The sequence below is a fragment of the Engraulis encrasicolus genome, chromosome 2, assembly GCF_034702125.1.
Source record: "Engraulis encrasicolus isolate BLACKSEA-1 chromosome 2, IST_EnEncr_1.0, whole genome shotgun sequence".
Lineage (NCBI taxonomy): Eukaryota > Metazoa > Chordata > Actinopteri > Clupeiformes > Engraulidae > Engraulis > Engraulis encrasicolus.
In genome coordinates, this window is record NC_085858.1 from 56264656 (window position 1) to 56285300 (window position 20645).

Consider the following 20645-nt stretch of genomic DNA (forward strand, 5'->3'; position numbering starts at 1 on the left):
GTCTCATTATGTGGTTTTGATTTTTTTAAAAGTTGTCAAAAACTTTTATTTTGACTCCTGGCGTTTTACATTTACCGGAAGTCGTATTGACGCTCGGTTTACCCACTGGCGCACAACTGGCTGTACTGCGGCAAAACGTCAAAAGGTCTGTATTTCTCGTTCTGTCATTCAGTTAGGGGTTAAAACTAAAACTATGAACGATTACTGTACTGATCATGTTGTGTTTGTGTGCTGGGTGTTGGAGGATGCATGGCGCTGACGAGACAATAATGAAACAACAAGCTAACTTAGCTAACGGTAGTTGTGTCGTAGAGTGCATCTGTTAGCTGAGCAGGGTTATTATTATTCTGCCAAGACGCTGGTCTTTGTTTACATCCATATCTAGTCCATTACGAATGCACAGAAAAGGACTTGCTTCTCCGTTGTTTTAATCCAGTCTGTTGTGCAGTCAATTTGGAATCAGTGAAATTGGAACAGTTGATGGATACACATCCGAAATGTGATTAGTCCTTCCTTATTACGTTTCTTTCTGAATAGTCGAATGCACTGATTTTTAAAGCTAACACTAATCATGTCACTGCTACCATTATCGCCCTCTGCAACAAAGTCTTCGTTGATGAAGCGAATAGTTTGGCAAGCAACGCACAACTTACTTAAAAGTAAACAGCAAACGAGACAGTCACTATGTCATGTTATTTAGGCATGGGCGTTGGAAATAACTGGTGGTTTACAAAGTGGAAAAGGGTGCCTAGTTGTCAAACCACGTTTTTTTTGTCTAAACGCGCTTTCTGGAATTGTTGAAGTTGAAAAAGGGAATTGTGAGTGAGTGCGTGTCATGCGCCTGTCACCACAGACGCATGCGCTGATAGGCAGACTTTTTTTTGTTTTCATAACGTCCATGGTGGTCACATGTTCACCTGTGCTTGCACCAACAGTACAGTACGTTACGGAAAAGGTCATATCCCAATCTCGGCAGTGAGCAACCTATCCACTGAGTAGAAGGTATGTCTATTTCATATGCTTTATATTAAAGCATGCTGTCTAAATAATATTGCTATCATTTAACTGAATTGACCAATACTTGAATTGCACTAAAGTTGAAGTAAGTGCTGGAGTGAAAAGTCTCTGATGAGACTTCTTGACAGTTGTTATCAGTGCTGGGTTGTGTGTTTAGGGGGCCCTGAATGTGTCTCCCCTCGCCAGATGTTGTGCTTTTGTTTTGGCGCCTGACAATGCAAATAGAGAAGATAATACTAACATATGCTAGTACTGACAACAAAAGCTTTGGGGTTTAGGGCCAACTGATCAAACACTCCCTGCTGTCACCTGCCTCTCCCTATGTGAAAGTACAAAATGTGTTGTTATGCCTACAGAGGCAAATGCATGTGGTGAAAATAGTCATCTGTTGTTGTGTTTTCATGTGAATGTGATTTCAACAAAATGTGTTACAAAATAATGGACACTTTGTATCTGGCAAACATATTTTTGTTGTAGCCTAACTCTGGTGAATGCTCACATAACTAAGGTGTCATGGCTTTCACTGGCAGTGACTCATCTCCATATGACTTGAGAAACTGAGGTTCAAAGCACTTGTGGTCTCGTGGTTTTTTAGGGAACTGTGTTCCCATGCTACAGCAGTATTTTTTCCACACTGTCAGAAGTGGGTTGAAAGTTAAGTGAACTACTCACCATCTTGCACATGATGGCACATCTATGTCAGCATTCAGGCTGACGACATGCATTTGTTCATTATGTACAAGTAATATCAGTTACATTATTGAGGGGGAAAACACCTTGTGGCACATTTCTTTATGTTGTCACTTCGGTTCAGTTTTCCAAAAACGTTTTAGTTGTGTGTAGCTCTGAAGAATGTCCCATGGAACTGAAATGCATTAACTTATTCCATGTAATATTGAATAAAATACATTTAGCTCCACTTCAGAGTGCCTTGTAGCTACTCTCTTACACTCAAGGTTTTAGTAATGCATTGTTTAAACAGGAAGTCAATGAACACCAGCCACCCGGCCAAATGGCCCATTAGGGAGTGTGTGTTTGGCTAGTAAGATTAACATTATGTGCTTTGAAATCTTTGAGCTACTATAATGAAACACTGTCCCTTGTGGTTACATCTCCACAGCAAGTTTAGGTTGTCGCTGAGGGAAAGATGACCTCGGAGAAAGTGGCAAATGGCTCTGGAGTCGCCTATGAGGAGGAAGAGGAGAAGCTCAGGTACCACTGGCTCAGTCTCAGCACATCACTTTATCACTCTGTCTTACACTTTCATAACAGGGTTTGAGGCTCACTCAATGAATGCGTTTATATGCAGTTCAGTATCCTGAATAAGCCCTTATTTGGGACTTTGAGAAATCAGGATATGCTAGGTGGAGTCTTCCGACAGAAGACGGGATACTGACGCATGGAAACGCTATCCAGGCTACACGCATTTGAAGAGAATTCTATAACGGCCGAGAATGTAGACTGGGATATAACGCTCTGTAGTCATATAAACACCTAATCCCGAATTTGATCATAACCGGGATAAGCCTCATATTCGGGATACTGAACTGCATATAAACACACTCAATTAATCTGTGAGACATAAAAAAAAACCAATCCCTTCAAAAGACATTCTAATGCACGTCAAGGATTCCAGAGCATGTCGAAGATAATAGCGCATAGACGGATCTCCGGTTTTAGTTGCAACGGCATGCCAAAGTACTATTTGAGATTCAATACCGGCAGCTGTTATTGACCAAATGACTGTCTCCCATTAGCGACTTATATTTGTGCTTGAACGGCTGTTGAGTTGAACACCTGTGTGCGTGTCCTCTGCAGCCCAGATGACCTCTCTGAGCTGCTTGCCGCGGGCACCAAGGATGTCCACGATAAGGCGGAGAACAACGTGTTCGTAAAAGACTTCCTGCGAGGCAGAATCCGCAAGGAGCTCTTCAAGGTGGGCATCACTGAAACGCTGGAAATGGGCAATCCACCTTAATATGCTTGTTTACAAGGGCAGCACCATTACTAACTTCGGAGCACTTACTAGTGCCAAATCATTCAGAAGGACCATGGACAGCCTAACAGAAACTAGCAGAACGGAAATCCTGTGGTAGCACATACTGTAAAACATAGAGATGGGTCCGGTAATGGCAGATTGAGTAATGATGAATTCAGTTGCTGTGCATTCACACCATAGGACCCCATAGTGAAGAAGTCACTGAGGAAGCTTTGCTCTGGTCTGGACTTCCGTCTCTCTGGTCACTTTACACCTGGCCTGACCTGGTCCGGCCCTTTCCTTAGCTGATTTGAAATTTCACCATAATACTTATCAAGTCAAGTCGGCTTTATTGTCAGTTTCTTCATATGCACACAGGCCATACAAGGAAATTGATACTCTGTATCCCAAGCAGACATAGACACAGGAGTAACATTACCAGGACTGACATAAAAGTGCAAGACCGGACCAATAACAGAGTGTAATAAGTATTGAATACAGCATAGGTGTTTATTCACATGTCTGTTTATGTTTGTTGTCTTGATGACTTTATGCTGTCCTATCTCTTTGCTTACCAGATTGCTTCACCATGTTTATCTAGCACTTTGGTCAGCTGTTGCTGTTAAAAATAACCCTGACTTGACATGACTCTGCTGAACACTCCTGGGACCTGCTGTAAAGCTGAAAAATAGTCCGCAACACTGATCAATGCTCTCCCAAATGTTTGATGACACGGTGTTGGCACAACATTCCACTTTGATGAAGGACTGGACATGCGAAACATCGTGAGAGTGTTTATTAGTGTTGTGGACCTATATTATTTATTTATTGTCTTTTTGGACCTGCTGTAAAGCTGCAATCCTCTTCCTTCTCCTCCTCCTCCTCCTCCTCATCTTCCTCCTTATCTTCGTCGTCCTCCTCCAACTCTTCCTCTTCCTTATCATCATCATCATCCTCGTCCTCCCTCTCCTCTACCTCTTCTTCCTCCTCCTCCTTCTCCTCGTCATCACCCTCCTCCTTCTTCTCTACCTTCTCCTCTTCTTCCTCTTCTTCCTCCTCCTCCTCATCCTCCTCCTTCTTCTCTACCTTCTCCTCTTCCTCTTCTTCTTCCTCTTCCTCCTCCTCCTCCTCCTCCTCCTCCTCCTCAGCTGGGGCACGTGGCCCTGTACTTCACCTACTCGGCGTTGGAGGAGGAGCTTGAGAACAACAAGGACCACCCCCAGGTGGCGCCCATCTACTTCCCGTCGGAGCTGCACCGTCGCGAGGCCCTGGCGCGCGACCTGGCCTACTACCACGGCGAGGACTGGGAGACGGCGGTCAGCTGCTCGCCCGCCACGCAGCACTACGTGGACCGCATCCACGAGGTGGGCCGCACCGACCCCGCCCTGCTGGTGGCACACGCCTACACGCGCTACATGGGCGACCTGTCGGGCGGACAGGTGCTCAAGAAGGTAGGCTGTTATGTTATTATCTATGGGGACCATTCCTGGAGTATCTTAACAAGTCATTTCTCATTCATTTCAAGGTGCATTTCTCAAAAGAGAAGTTGTTAGCCTGTTAACAACTTCAATAGTTGCCAATGGGAAAATGCATTGAAAACAACAAAGTAGCTAATGTAGTAAGCAACTTCGGTTTCGAGAAATGCACCCCTGATATCTCACTTGTTCCAGAAACCAATGCTAAAAGTGGACACACTGCGTGTTTAATATGCTGTAGTTGTCTCTGGCTATGTCTTCAGTTATTTAACTATTTGAATGTGTCTTGTATTTCACATTTGCTGACTGCTGTATAGGTTTTTGTTTGCCAGTTTGTTTTTTGTTTTCATGTGTGGGGTTTGATTGTTCTTCCTACAAAAAAGAAACTGTACTTCATTGAGAAACATTACTAGTGATATTTTGCTTAATAAACAAAGTGGGTAAAAAAGAAGGTACACTAAGAAGGTACTACACCTCACCCTACATCATGTCACTTCACTTCTCATAGAAGTAGAATAACATAGGATAGGATAGGATGGGATAGGATAGGATAGGATAGGATTTGATGGGATAGGATTGGATGAGCCTTTGTCTCTTTTAAAGAGAAATTTGTTAAGGGCACTGAGAGTCTGAATTACACACACCACCAAACTTAACACGCTCACATGCATGCAATATAAGATTTTGGTGAAATCTAAAGCCAGATATTTGCAGACGTTTACTCAAACAACACAACACCTAATGTCCGCTGATCAACATATTAGTGTTCGTCAGCGTGACCTTTTTTTGGTGGTGACATTTGTTTTGGCCATGCTGTGTATCAGCACGCTAGACAACTTACAAGAAGAAAAGACAACAATAAAGATGCAATAAGTATCTTTTTTAACTGCTGCTGCTGTGTGCGTCTGTGCTTGTACGTGTGTGGGTGCATGATTTTGCATACTTTCACTTCTGTATTACTCTTTACATACACCGCCTTCCCTCTGAGTCATGGCAGCAACATGACAGTTTTGATGCCCTTATTTTGCAGCTTGTTATTTTGTCTTTTAGTGTCATTGTAGCTGTTAACTGCACAATGCCAATGAAAGTAGGCCAAAATTAGTCAAATCTGTTCTTTGTCCAGGGCCTCAGATTTCCTAAAACCGCCACTGTGGGAAACCCTGTATTGATCCAGGCATAACTCTCACATCTAATCTCATTAGGTGGCACAGCGGGCGATGAAGCTGCCGGCGACGGGCGAGGGCCTGGCGTTCTACCACTTTGAGGGCATCCACAGCGCCAAGGCCTTCAAACAGCTGTACCGCAGCCGCATGAACGAGCTGGAGCTCGACGCCACCACCAAGGACAAGATCATACAAGAGGCCGTCCACGCCTTCCACTTCAACATCGAGGTGCGTAGGAGGGACTCCTCTTTGTAGAAATGCCGTCGTATATGTCACAATATTATGTAAGGCTGTTATATGCAGTAAGGACCGATCATACAGCAGGCTGTGCACGCCTTCCACTTCAACATTGGGGTGCGTTGGAGTGATCTTTCACTGTTGCTTTTACTTCACATTGGTAAGCGGTTAAGCTGTCTGCCTGAGTGAGTCTGAGAGTGCTCACAGTGTTTGCATTGGGCATGTGGAGGCTGTCCTGTGAGCCTCAGCTTGGACTGAAGGTGTTCTCAACTCGAAGCAAAAAAGAATGAATTTCCAGCCAATGATATCTCTTTGGGGTTGTTCCCCGTTTTTTTGCAAAATTGAAGTTTAATACAAAAACTTTAAAGCGTTAAAAGTGCTGGTGTGGCATTTTTGGCTGGTCAAACACGGCAACGGTAAGAACCGTGCGTCCAAGCCTCATCTACCCACTGATTGTGGGTACTTGTAATTATAGGCCAACCTATCCTATCAGCCGCTACGTGACCTACAATAAAAGTATAAATATACTATATATAAGTGCTCCCCCATGTGGCTAAGTCTAAAACTATGCTAAAACCTACCTATAGGTGAGAATAAAATGGATCCTACAGGGCATTTTATGCAAACTGCAAGGGTTGTGTGCAAGGGCCCCTAATTCTGGGCCCCCCCATCTCCGGGCCTGGGACAACTGACCTGTTTGTCCCACCCTGTAGGCTTAGCTGTGTGATTTGGTGGCCTTTCTGTACCTGAAACCCAAACTTGTATAACATGGCTGCAAATACTTTTGAAAGAATAGGCTGAGGATAACAAAGCTTCTGACAGATTGTAGGACATGCTGGTATTTTTATTTATTTTTTTGAAACATGTTCTTCGTCCTCTGCATAGGTGTTTGAGGAGCTGGAAGAGATTGGGAAGACATTGAAGGATGAAGTGTTGGATGCTGGTATGGGAGTTCATGGAAATATGGATGGGGACATCAACAAATGCCCCTACTATGCTGCTCAAATGGGTGAGTATTGGTCAATGTGCACACAATACACAAAGTATGTTGGTAAAATGCTGAAACACAGATGATCAGTGAGCCTGTAAGACAGAGCGTGTTCAGCACATCATTCAGCCAGATTACCTAATAATGAATGAATACAATGAATACAACATTTTGACCCTTCGCTGTTATTGACTTATTGAAAGTATTGTTCTGTAGTAGATTGATATTGTTACATGTAAAGTGCAGAACAAATAAATGTTATAATTTATGATTGGACAGGTTGAAGGTCACTTGACAGTAACGGCATTATCAATGATGCATGAATGCATTTTGCTCAGAATAAACAGGCTAGTTGAGTTCTGAATTGTAATCTTTTTTATTCCTGCAGCGGCCAAAGGTGGATCAGCAGCCATGTGTCAGATGGCCATGCTGGTCCTCCGGCACCCCACTGGTCAGGTGCTGCTGGCAGCCTGGGTGGCCGCCATGGCCGGATTGGCTGCCTGGTACCTCATGTGATGCCACGATGCCCAATAGCGATGCTGCAATGGGAGAGTAAGGAAGTGTTTTTCAATGAGGAAGGAAAGGAGGGAGGGAGTGTTGGAAGAGAAGGGCCAGGCAGCTCTGCTAATGTAACTAAACACCTCCCGTATCTGGACGACGTCCTCATTCTCCTCCTGTTCCCCTGTATGTGGACGATGTCATCCTCTCTCTTCCACCCCATGTTGCACCCTCCTCTTCCTCATAATCTCCCATCCCCAACATGAGCGCCGTCCTGTGAACTCTCTCCACTCGTATTAACAGACTGTGTTACCGTCCAGTCCGCTGACATCATCAAAAATGGCCATGCGTTTGAGCCCCCCGTTCTAGCTGCTCCTTCTGACACTAGTCCAGCTGGTCAGGTGTGAATGGAGGGTTAAAATGGCTCGCAGGAGAAACATTATGCTGAACCCCATGGATGGGTTAAAGGGATACTTGAATTCCAAAAAAAAATGCAGGGGTAAATGGATTTAGAATAGGATGAGGGTAACACTCCGTGATCTGTGCGTAGCATGGTATTTGCAGTGAAGTGAGATGTAAGAAGTATGCTGATGACCACTGGCTGTTGTTGAAGGGAAAGGCCAGGGCAGAAGTTTTTTTTTTTTCCCCTCAGAAATCTTGTTAACGTGTACTCGTGTAAAAATACAACTGATCACATCTTTGAAATGAAAGATGAAATATTTAAATCCACCCCCTCTCTGGGTTTCCTGGATTGGTGTTCTCCGTTCCCTGACCAGAAAGTCTATTTGGGTTAAAGTGTAGTGGTGGCCATTTATAACAAAAGTATTTTTTAGAATAACTGAGGCAATAGTAGTGTTCCTTAAGTTAAATAACTTGTTTAGTTTTTTTAACCATTGGTCTAATGATGATGCTTCATACAAGGGTAATACAACAAATTCTGCATTGCTTGCCATTTTAAGCACTTCAAAATAGAGATGTCTCATTGTATGACTTCAAGTGGTGCATATGCAACCAGAAGCCTACCATGCAGCCAGTCATGATGGGTAGAGGAACCTGCCTTTGCAGTATTAGACAATGAATTCTCTCCACTACACACCACAACATTATCAACAATACATCTGTCAGAAACGATTCTGCCTCCCTTTTCTGCAGTTATTTTGATGCATAATGCTGGAAGCTGCCCAGTGTAGATTGGAGCCTACTGCGTTTTTTCTGTTGTGCACAGTCACAGACTTTAATGTACTTAAACCGTTCATCTCAACCACATGGAGTGGTTTCATTATCAGGTTTTTATTACGTTACTGTTGTTCCAGGTTTCTTTTTTCTCCCCTTCAATCCAGATTAGCCATTTGTGTTGTGATTTGTTAAGTCTGCAACTCCGGCCAAAGATTATGAATGAAGATGTTTTCTGTGGTACAGCGGTGGTGCGCACCACAGACAGAGACAGCTAGTGTATGTCTTTATTCTGCACCGATGTGTATGACATGCACCTAGGAGTATTACCCAGGGGTGTCTGGGTATTTCCCATAGGCCTCATAACACCAATTGGTATTTAGTGTGTGGGGCTTCGGCCTATGCAATAGCTCTGGTGAAATGAATACAATGGGTTTTCAAAAGTGCTTTAAATGTTGTATTTGTAATAATTGGTATCTGTATATTTGGCTTTGGATACCATTTGGATTTGGATACCATTCTTGTTTCTAAAGACTAGCACAAGTGGAAGAGTGAGCCACATCAAGGCATTCGTCATCATTGGTTCACCGCTTTTTTAATATTTACTTAGTTTTGTGTTTTGCTTATTTGAATGCAGTTAAAAGAACTTGACACCAGGAGCAGCAGATGGGAGTAAGGGAGAAAGCAACCAATCTAAAAAACATTACAGTTTATCATGACTTAGATGAATGTTTGTATTACAAGAACCATGATAGCCACAGCTTCTGAGATGTCCTTCATCCCCAAACGGTTACCAATTACCACATTCAGTCACATTCCCCCCGTGGCTTTTAGTATATAATTTTGTTTTTGTCATAGAATTACATGTCAGATTGCAGCAAAATATATCCGACTGTAATTTGTGCCTGCTTAAGGAGAAGTTGAAGCTACAGTATAACAGTTAAGAATCTCCTGGTCCATTCAAGTTGCACCGGCGTCAGCCCAATATTTCACGCGAGAGCCTAACTCTTATATGCCAGTTTTAATGGTTGCTAACAGATAACTCCTTGTGAAATAAACTGTTGCGTGTTGAGTATCCTTTCTCTGCTGGCTTTCTTTCTTTTATTTTCATGAGTGTTACAGATCCTGTTCATGTGCTGGGAAGACACTGATTTTGACAGTTTAGGGATTTGAAATGGTATTGGTATTCCATATAATGTATAATATCAGACCAAAAGCATTTTTTATTTCAACATTTTATTAATATATATATACAGAGGTTGCATGGTAGGGTAGATCATTGGGATAAGAGACATTCACCTGCATGTAAGATAACTGACAATTGACGCTCCATTTCAAACTAGTACCTCCGGTCCGCTCCTTTTGCCTTGAGCTCAAGACATAATTGATGACCAATTTTATTCAATATCTTGCAAAAGCACTATTCAAAGGTCATTTTCTCATTTGCAATTGAGATGTTGAATGGGGGGAAAGCCCCCTCAAAAGTTGCAATGTGTAGGCTGACTGCTATCGTTTTCTCCATCTTGGCGAGGTGACACCGGGGCAAGAGGGCTCATGCAAAAGAAGAGGACAAGAGGTACTAGTTTGAGTTGGACTGTAGATTTGTGGACGTTTCCTCTCTCACGTTTTCACAACCGTCTCAAAGTGTTTTGATGTTCTTAAACACATTTGCATAGCCAACAGGTATCAGTCAGCACGTTCTCTTCCGTACAGCGAACTTGAGGCACATCTCTTTTTAAGTGCTGCTTATTCTCCTTGATTTACATATTGCTCTTTTGAAGCATCTGTTGAAATCTGCTTGAGTGTGCCTACTACAGTCCTTTAAAAATAGTTTCTTTTGTTCTTCCACACAAGGTTTTCCAGGCTAAGAGATTGTATTTTTCTGGAATATTAATGTTGTCCATAAGATTCGTTGGATGAGCCTTAGATGTTAAAACGTTGGCATGACAGAGGTTATGACAGAATGCTTCATCTCACAAGGTAAGGGATTCCAGGGGGATCTTGGAGCATTCCTTCGCAGCAAGTACAGTGTGTAACTTCTGGTCAGATTTGAGATTCTCCTTGTGACATGCCAGACCTATTTATTTATTTATTTTTGTCCATGTGATGTTTTCCACTCCTTCATTTGGCAGTCCTCAGTTACCAGTCGACCTTTTGCCTATGTAAGAATAAATAAAATGAGAAGTTATTATGGGCCACACAATCTGTATGTGATGAACAAACGTGTATTTTTTTTATTGCTTTTTTATTAGTGGGAAACACAATGCAGAACTGTCAAGTCAAACGTCAGAGGCTTAATGATCAATTATTTGGATCTTAGGAAATGGAAATGACAGGCCTACTGTTAATCTTCCTTCACTGTCTGCATCGTAATATGTTCATTGTGAAAACGGGTAAAGGTCCTGTACCTGTTGTGGTGTTTGTGACACCGTTGACTGTGCCGTCTATGTCCGACTCGTCCTCAGCATAGCTCATAATTAGGGATCTCTGTCTGTCCGTAAGTATCCTACATAGAAGTACACAAAAAACACCATGATTAGGTAATTACTATATACATGCATGATGCTGACTTTTAAAATGCAAAATTTAGTCAAAACATTTGTAATAATATGACATTATGCAATTGGTGTAAATAAAACATGCACCAGGAGAGCATCAAAGTCCTGAAGTCTGTTAATAGTGTCTAATCTACTAAGTCCTGAAGTCTGTTAATAGTGTCCAATCTACTAACGATTCACAAACCATTATGACCTTTCAGCTGTAAATGAAATACTATGAGATATGATGCCCAAAAGTAAGCCTTATTGTTTGCGGTGTTAAATTTCACTTTCCAAATTCCTTACTTGGGAATTTTCATCTTGATGTGAACATAGTGATCTCCGTAGCCGTATCCGCTGACGCGGGGGATACCTTTGCCAGAGAGGCGAATGCGCTGGTCAGCCTGAATGCCTGCAGGGATCTGCAACACCAAAGATATACTGTTACGGTAGCGATAACTTTCATCAGATCATATAATAATAACAACATGTAGGTATTCAATCTATAAGCCTGCTAATTATTGTCGCCCTAAATTGGTAGTCTGGGATTTCTAAATTTACATGACTGACCATCATTCATGATTAATCAAGAAATAGCACTGCTGTTTGTGAGCGACAACCTCAACGTTGTATGCTAGAAGTGCATAGGCAGGCTTAAAGCAAAGTTAAGTGCATATATCACAACCATATGTTACTAGGTCACTCATTTCTATCTTCAGTACAGTCTTCAGGACCAATTATTCGTCATTTGTACTCGACACTGCATAGGGCTGGTACTCAGAGGCTATTGAAATTACAAGTCCAATACAAGGTGTGCAGAATTATTAGACAATCAAACCTAGGAACGCTTAAAGGGACACTGAGTGAGATTTTTAGTTGTTTATTTCCAGAATCCATGCTGCCCATTCACTAATGTTACCTTTTTCATGAATACTTAACACCACCATCAAATTCTAAGTATTCATTATGACTGGGAAAATTGCACTTTTCATACATGAAAAGGGGGATCTTCTCCATGGTCCGCCATTTTGAATTTCCAAATATAGCCATTTTTAGCTGCAAAAATGACTGTACTTGGACCATAGTAGAAAATATTTGTTTATTACTTAGTAAACTTTCATGTTAAGATCAAATTTGGCAATAGGCAGCCCAGTTTCAATGAGCAGCATAGTTGCAGTACCTTTTTTGACCATTTCCTGCACAGTGTCCCTTTAAATCCAGTAGGTTTTCATGTTCACACATGTTGGTGTTGGAAAATATGCATAGAACGGACAATATGGTCAAAAAACTTGTTTGCCTGATAATTCTGCACACAGTGCATAAATCAGCTTTAATTTGAAAACTGCAAGTACATGATTTGGCAATTCTAAAGGTGCTTACGGATAGGTTGAGTGTCTCGTAGAGGCCCTGTGCGCGCACGGTGCCCCCCAGGATGGCCTGGGCCACAGTGATCAGGACGTCAGAGTGGATGTCCGCCCCGTCACGCCGGAACACAGGACTCTTCTGGACCTGGAGAAACACAGCAGAGAGACACATGGGAATATGATGACAATGTACTGCACAGCATCAACTGCAGCAGACACACACAAACTGGCCCATTCTCTTTCTTTAGTAAATAATATACAGTTCAATAAAAACTGACGATGGCTTCAGGCCGAAAAGCACCAGTGTATACTGGACATGGCGCATTAAACATGAGAAAAAAAATGCTGTCTTATCTGCTCTAATGTGCACTATCAAAAGTATCAGTTAACGAATTCATAGTCTGGCCCTGCCGTGGCCAACCGGTAGGGCACTCATCTGCCATGCGGCTGACCCGGGTCCGATTCCCAGCCCGGGTCATTTGCCGACCCCTCCCCGTCTCCCCCCATTTGCTTCCTGTCCACCTACTGTATCAATAAAGTCGTAAAAAGACCACACAAAAAATCATAGTCTATGGCACATGATCTGACCCACCACAGGTGCATTCAAAAATTATGACAGCGTGCAATAAAAACAGCAATGGTTTAAGAATTTACAGGACATGGATATCATCTTAACGGATTGATAAAGATGCTTCACATCTGGGAATGGGCTCCAATCAAAAGACCAAGTAGTCCTGGAGATGTGTCAATTGTAGAGCATGAAGAGAAAGCACTTCCACAGACATTAAGGTCTTTCAGTAACACAACTCACCCTGAATGTGATAAAGATCTCCTTCTTTCCAACTGGCATCCGAACTGTCTGCCCATCTTCAATGCCTGCACACACACAATCCCAGAATAGCAAGTTTAGTTTCCAATTTAAGTTGTATATGCATATTGGTCTTTTTAGGATCTATTCCATTTTTTTAAAGAATGCATCCCATCAATAAATATTCTGCATAGTGCATACTAGGGGTGGAACGGTTCACAAAATTCACGGTTCGGTTCATATCACGGTATCAAGGTCACGGTTTTCGGTTCTATACGGTTCTTTTTTTAGTTCATGATAAATGGTGCACTGGGAATATTAAACCATATTTATATAACTGCAATTATAAAGTGATGAGGCGCAAGTTGAATCAGCTATCGTCAGTGGATGTGCGCTGTCTGAGCGTTCCAAATGCCCTCTTTCAAGTGGCTAATAGAATCAGACTTATCACTAAATATCCTACATATGGCTTATAATGTGAAAATGGTGTGATTTTAATTGTCTCATCCTCTGATTGGTCTTATATGATAATGTGTCAATCAGAGAGACTGGATAAGCTACTCCTAGAATCTCTGTTTTACATATTTTTCTGGGCAGTACATGAATTGCGGTTTGCCACGGACTGCATTTCACGGTTCGGTATGGTGTGTGAATTGTACGGTTTCGGTTTTCGGTGCGGTTTGTACCATCCCTAGTGCATACCTATCCATGAATAAGTTACATAAAGTGTGAAGCCAAAAAAAGACATGAGCCCAATCCCCTTAACGACACTTTCTGTATATTGGGTTGCAGTGACTGATTATGTATTTTTTCACCCTACTGCATCGTACACCAGGACCAATAAAATAATGATCTTGCTTGCTTAAAGGAAGAGTAGGCTAGGACTAATGTGTAGAGTTGTGGTCCAACCTGCGGGTACAGGCACCATGACGGTGCGTTTCTGTTTGGTCTGGCCGGTCCCCTGGCACGACCGGCAGGGGTCGGAGATGACGGTTCCCCGCCCCCCACAGCGCCGGCACGTGGAGCGCATCACAAACGGCCCCGTGTTCACCGTTTCCTGAAGACATATTACAATATGTATTTAGCATCACAAACAGCCCTGTGTTGACCATTTCTTAAAGAAATATATTGCATTTAGCATCATAAACCACCCTGTGTTCACCGTTTCCTAAATAAATATTGTATTGTATTTAACGTCACATATGGCCCTGTAACGGCCCCACGTTGACAGTTTCCTGTAGAAATATTACTTTATTTCATATGTAGCATCACAAACGGCCCCTTGTTCACTATTTGCTATAGAAATATTTTATATAATTTTTAGCATCACAAATAGCCGCATGTTCTGACCTGACATTTGGCAAGTTTTTCAACTGCAATTCATCAGAGTTTGGTGCCCCATGCCACCTACCATGCCAGAGCCTCCGCAGTTGTGGCAGTGCTGCGCCTGGCTGCCCGGCTCACTGCCCTTGCCGTCACAGCGCTGACAGGAGGCGTCTATGGCCACGTTGATCTCCTTGTTCACGCCCTTGGCAGCCTGGGTGAACGTTAGCTCCATCACATACTGGGGGAGAAGACCAAGATCATAGTTAGTATAGCACTGGGATGTCTTTGCAACTGGTGACTGGATGTGAGGTATTAAATATAATTATTATACTAGTGTATGCATCTCAGTGGATTATATGTGTGGGATTTACTATTTAATATCATTATGTATATGCTTTGGGCACTTTGTTGAACTGGCCAATACAGTCCATGTCAGCTATAGGCCTATATACACACAAGTTACACATATAATTTGAAATTGCAGTGCAGTGCTTCCTAGGCCTACAGCCCATTGTATACTTAATGTACAAACACGTAGACATAGCACCAACTTAGCATAGTAACATAGTTCAACTCAATCCCTACCGTCTTACCAGACCAGTATTTACTGTACCATAACATTTGCCTCCATTACATTAGGCGTTAAATTCCAAATTGACCAATTCTTATTCATTAAAATGAAGGATTTTAAACTTTTTCCACTTAGATCAGCGTACCTCGGATCATTAACACTACCACCATCAACAAGTAGCCAACTGTTTGGGCGATAGTCACAAGCCAAATACTGAAGTTCTCATGTCCTTTCCGAAGAACACCTGATTCTTTCCTCTTCTTCCATATTGACAAAATTTAAACCCAAATAATAAATAATTCCACTTTGAAAAGATCATATGATCCCTTAAAAATTCGGAATTCGACTCTACACAGAATACAGTGGGTGGTTTATTCCGTTTTCAATTCCGAATGACTTTCCTCCTCCATTGTCGTGTTGACAGCTTATTTTGCTTTAAAACAATCACTGTCGTTCCATGCATGCTCATTGCTAAGTGATGACAAGAGGCAACGACACAGACCCAGCTTGTGCATTCATCGTTTCAAGCAAAGTGCTTTCTGATCCCCAAACGTTAATCAGAATGAAATAAAATTAAGTGACCTATTTCCGATTTCTTTTTTCGGAATTAAAGACACAATGTAATCACAGCAATTGTGTGACTGACCTCTTGTGGCCGGTCGAAGATGTTGTTGTCCCCAAAGATGTCCCCAAACCCTCGCGCTCCCCCGGAGAACTCCCCGAAGATCTTCCTGAAGAGCTCCTCAGGGTCCATGGTGGTGCCGCCACCCCCCCTCCAGTACTGCTGCTGTCCCCCTCCCGCCTGGCTGGCGTCGAACCCGGCAGCCCCGTAGGTGTCATACTGCTTCCTCTTGCCCTCGTCACTCAGGACCTGCAGTGCAAACACACAGAGCAAAAATCATTAGTGAGTGAGTGAGTGAGGTTAGCTTTATTACCTCCACCAAGGAGGTTGTGTGATTGTGTGATTGTGTGTATGTTTGCGGTACATGTGTTTCTGTCCACCAGAGGGCGGAGGTTAGCTCTCCGAGACCTTTTCTAGTTTTTACTGTGGTCCTGTCATCACTCAAGACCTGCAGTGCACACACAGGGAGCAACAATCATTACAAATTTGATAGCGTGAGAGCAAAGTTACAAGTATAGTGGGGCTAGACTTGATTTCACTTGTAGTCCCCTTGTCAATCTAGAGCTGCATACCAATCTCAGATATCCTACAACAAAAGTCCAACTCACCAATGTTAACATCAACAAAAACACAAGCTTTGTCTTTGCATGGTCTTGGAAAGATAGCCAGGCTGCAGCCACCTAGTGCCTCTGCTCAATTCGGTTTTGATAGCAACTGTCTGACTGACTATGAAGTGATAAAAAAACAACTGATGCATTAGGCTAATGGAATGGATAATCTTAGTCACACACAAATACTCAAATGTACCATCACTGATTACGGACACTGACTCATAATGCTGTTCACTCAAAAAAATGTAATGTCACCTAAGGAGAGATTGTATGATGACTGTGCGTGCATATTACCTCATATGCCTCAGCAAGCTGTGCAAACTTCTCCTTAGCTTGAGGATCATCTTTGTTTGTGTCAGGGTGGTACTTCTTCGCCATCTAAAAGCACAAAATGCATTTGTAAACACATGCAACACAAATGATGCAAAACATGCATGGACAATGGCTTCAATCAAGAGCTAGCACAGTAAAGTGCTAGAACAGTATAGAGGAAAGTGTATAGAGGCAATAGTGGATCAATAACCAGACAGGCAATGTTTCTGAAAAAACAGCCTGAACGTTAGATGGAGGTAGAGGTAACTACCTGGTAGTAAGCCTTCTTGATTTCTTTCTGGTTAGCAGTGCGAGGCACGCCGAGAATCTGGTAGAAATCCTGCTTACCCTTCCAAGCAGTTGTGTGGAAGGACGATGTGCAGATGACATGAGGGGAGGGCACTCCTAATGATGACAACAATGACACCGACAGTAGTGAATATCGGAGTCACAGTTTTGACAGCCTTGCTAAGCAGCAACATAAGCCTAACGTCTAGCTGACTTCAGATAAAACTGCCCCAGAGACCATAACAAGCTGACGCCACGTCAGTGGCATCGTTCCCTTGCCGTTTCCATTAAGTTGTTGTAACGTCAACTTGTGCAATGTGTCAGTTGTGCATAATAGCAGCAACCCATGTATTACTGAGACTCGTTTCAAAGACGACGTACTACACGCTACCATGAATGCCATTTCAGCTGACCGGACCAAATGCTTCTGGGAACTTTCTAGTTTGCGCCAATCCGCTTATGAATGAAAGATCAGGTATTTGCATAACCATATCAACGAACTATACTGAAGCATGGACTTCCAGTTTTACCCTGTCTTGTTCACCAGTTTAGGAGTAAAGATGTCAGCTGGATGACCCAGAACTTGTGCTAGCCACCAAATGCATAGTTACATCACGTATTAGCCTATGAGAATTGCCTCATTTGAGATTGGTGACTCGACGCAATTGTACGCAAAATCTACAGTACTGACTTGCACTTTGCACTACCACCACTCTTTCTTAAGGAATATCACATATGAAGCTCAGAAGGCTTGCCGAGGGCCCTACTTGCCAGCTAGCGGCTGTGATGACCATGCCTCACCTGACGCCCCCGTCAATGTCAACCCTTTGGAGGCTCCCACGCGCACAAAGGGACATCGTGTCCATATCTGCCGTGCTCCCACGTTTGGCACAATCCGACCGGCTTTACTGAGGTGACAATTGGGAACAGACAAGGCCAGCCGATGGCCCGAGGACACCGCAAGACAGAGCCAACGTGAGGAGGAACGAACTGCCGAGGACGCCATCATTTCGCTCTGCAAAACTTCCCAACGCTCACTGCGCATGCTTCAGACTTCACGCACGCGCAAAGTGAGGATAGGCTAATAAAAATATTAGGACCTCTTTTTTTTTAGGAGAGGGCAGCCTGGCAATGAATTGTTGATTTGTAAAAATAATAATAAAAATAATAAGGATAAATACACAAATACATAAATAAATACATAAACAAATACAAGTGATAAAAAACGTGACATACATGGAAACAATTTCGTAACTGTGTAATGGCTTGCATTGCAATGACACTTTTATTGCAACACAACCTTATCATTCAACTTTATTATTAAATGTTGACAAGCATATTCCTTTCAAGTTCATAATCACAGATGGTAGTAAACCATGAATGAATGCATTTGTATTGCGCCTATTTCTGACCGGATTTAGCCCTGGATTTTCTACAGCCCTTGTTTGATTTTGGTCACAGTGCCAGGACAAGGCCAGAAGCTGGTTTTTAAATAGGCTAATACAATTAACCCGTTGAATTGATCTTTGACTAGTGAGTAAGATGGTCTGCAACTCTGAATAAACAACTCTGCCGCAATCACGACATGAATTTATTAAAAGTAGCCCAAAATGTTAAATTGACATTTTTGATTAAATTTAAAGTATAAGACTGTATAATAGTTTAGTGGCACTTCTTGTTCTGTACCTGGCCACAACTAGGCCTACTCAAGCTATGCAGTTCCCTTTTGAAGTACGGATGAGAAGTGTAGAACTAGCCCGAGTCAGCTGAGCAGAGGAGCCGAACGTTCCTCCTCGCCTCCTGTGACAGCGAAGTAACAACACAGCGGAGACACCCGGAAGGTGCAAAGGCGAGACCGAACTACAATGAACCGCTTCAAGACCTCGAAATTTAAAAATACCACTCCGAAAATCTCCAAAAGAGATGTAAGTAATGTGCTATTAACCACAGGCAATTGTGTCTGCATTGTGGCTCTTCTTATTCACGATGGATGTGTCAGTGTGCTTGCTAATGTGGAGTGTACGTCCACATACGAGTGGAGGGAATTCAACTTCTTAGCTAGCATAGCCTTATGGCAATGGAGCACCTATTAAAGGTATTGGCTGATGGTCTAGCTCCACAACACCTGGAATAGAGATGGGGAATTCCATGCAAATGAATCGGCGTTGTGTGCAGGACCTGGCTGTCTGGTTAGCGACATCTAGCCAGTACAACTATTTAGTAGCTGTCTCTAGATGTCTTTTTTGGAAGGGTAAATTAGCTAGATTCAATTTGAAGGCATTGTTGTAGATTCTAGAGAGCACAATACACTGGGAAGCATCGGCTATGGTAAACTTTAGACGCGTATTTCCGTTTTGTAGTCTTCACGTTGATCTTGATTTATGGTTGAACTTGGTGCTGAGCGGAGTTGACAATGTGCCAGTGAAGTGAAATCTATGCTGCTGCTGCTAACTGCAGTCAGCTTGCCATAGCCATAATACTATAGGATTCCCCCCAATCAGATGTCTGCCTGTGCCTGGGCATTCATTCTTGTTCTCTTGATTCGCGCTGTGTCAGCAGTGCCATGAAGATGTTTGACTCAAGTCAGTCCGCCAGTCATGGCGAGGGCATGTGATGCTGGACCATGCTTTGTTTATCCTGTGCTGCCTGTTCCAGGCGACAGGCTGTCTCTTCTCTTACACAAGACAAGCACGTCAATGTACCGTATTCAGGGTACATGAAGATAGGTGGGTCTTTTCAGGACGTGGTTAAAAAGTGAAGTGAATTGTACACGTGAATTTTGACACAGCACACAAGTGCCCACTGCACACAACCAAATTGCATTTATGCCTCACCCGTGCAAGGAGGCAGCCCCCTGTGGTGCCCGAAAGGGAGCAGTGGGGCGTGATGGTACCATGCTCAGGGTGCTTCAGTTATGGAGGAGGATGGGGGAGAGCATTGATTCATTACTTCCCTTACCAACCTTGTGGGTCGGGAGTTGAAACGGCAACCTTTGGGCTACCACTCCGACGCCCTAACTGCTTACCCATGACTGCCCTTTAGTGGTTAGTGTGACATATGAGTTTACCAATTCACAAATGACTTTAGTAACAACAAATAATTACATGGAACAGGGTTGTAACTTGTTAACCTAGGTTGCTTGGACATTGTTGACACTTGACTTTGACACATTGTTGTGTAGCATTATGACGCCTCGTGGAGTGCAGTGGTTTTATAGGGGGGTCAGCTCTTCGCTCTCACAGCCCATTGGTCCCACAGCCCATTGGTCCCACAGCATATTCCAGCTGTTCCATGTGTTCACACATTTTTAAAGAAATTATTCAAATATAGGCCCATGTTCCCACTTTTCTGAGTAAACTAAGAGAACATGCCTATCTCCTCACCATGGAACATAGGGCCTACATTTGAATAAAATCTTTGAAAAGTGGTAACATGGAGCAGCAGGAATTTTTCTGTGGGACCATCGGGCTGCGGGACAATTCGGTTGTGGGACCAATGGGCCTAAAAATTAATGTTAACAGTCTCAGGATGTGGGAACAATGGGCTGTGGGAACATAGACACGCTCCTGTTTTTCCTTAACTTGGTAAGGAAACGTTTAAATTCCAACATGGTCATGTAGTACACAGCACACTTCATTACAGCACCTTTCATTGTCATCAATGAAAGAATTGCTGGA

At 42.9% G+C, this 20645-nt stretch overlaps 3 protein-coding genes across 4 annotated transcripts in view; 2 read left to right on the plus strand and 1 right to left on the minus strand.

Annotated features, from left to right (window-relative positions):
- Positions 1 to 76: 76 nt before the first annotated feature.
- Positions 77 to 9604, plus strand: hmox2b (heme oxygenase 2b). Its single transcript, XM_063192544.1, has 8 exons — positions 77 to 145; positions 936 to 1002; positions 2138 to 2229; positions 2836 to 2953; positions 4144 to 4446; positions 5673 to 5861; positions 6756 to 6879; positions 7247 to 9604. The coding sequence occupies exons 3-8, from the start codon at positions 2165 to 2167 to the stop codon at positions 7372 to 7374; spliced, it is 927 nt and encodes a 308-aa protein (XP_063048614.1). The 5' UTR covers positions 77 to 145; positions 936 to 1002; positions 2138 to 2164; the 3' UTR covers positions 7375 to 9604.
- dnaja3a (DnaJ heat shock protein family (Hsp40) member A3a) lies at positions 7430 to 18006 on the minus strand. Its single transcript, XM_063192543.1, has 11 exons — positions 17770 to 18006; positions 16952 to 17085; positions 16663 to 16746; positions 15782 to 16006; positions 14650 to 14802; positions 14148 to 14295; positions 13242 to 13306; positions 12447 to 12575; positions 11373 to 11488; positions 10938 to 11035; positions 7430 to 10687 (listed from the first exon to the last, which is right to left on the minus strand). Exons 1-11 carry the CDS (start codon positions 17975 to 17977, stop codon positions 10665 to 10667), a joined length of 1383 nt encoding a protein of 460 aa, XP_063048613.1. The 5' UTR covers positions 17978 to 18006; the 3' UTR covers positions 7430 to 10664.
- Positions 18007 to 18702: 696 nt separating this feature from the next.
- The window catches only part of coro7 (coronin 7), a 143756-nt gene continuing 141813 nt past the window's right edge, over positions 18703 to 20645 (plus strand). Inside the window, exon 1 of one of the 2 annotated variants that reach the window (XM_063192545.1) lies at positions 18703 to 18893. In XM_063192545.1, the coding sequence (XP_063048615.1) occupies positions 18834 to 18893 (60 nt within the window). In that variant the 5' untranslated portion in view covers positions 18703 to 18833. The remainder of the gene's footprint in view (positions 18894 to 20645) is intronic. The other variant, XM_063192546.1, reaches the window with a different exon arrangement.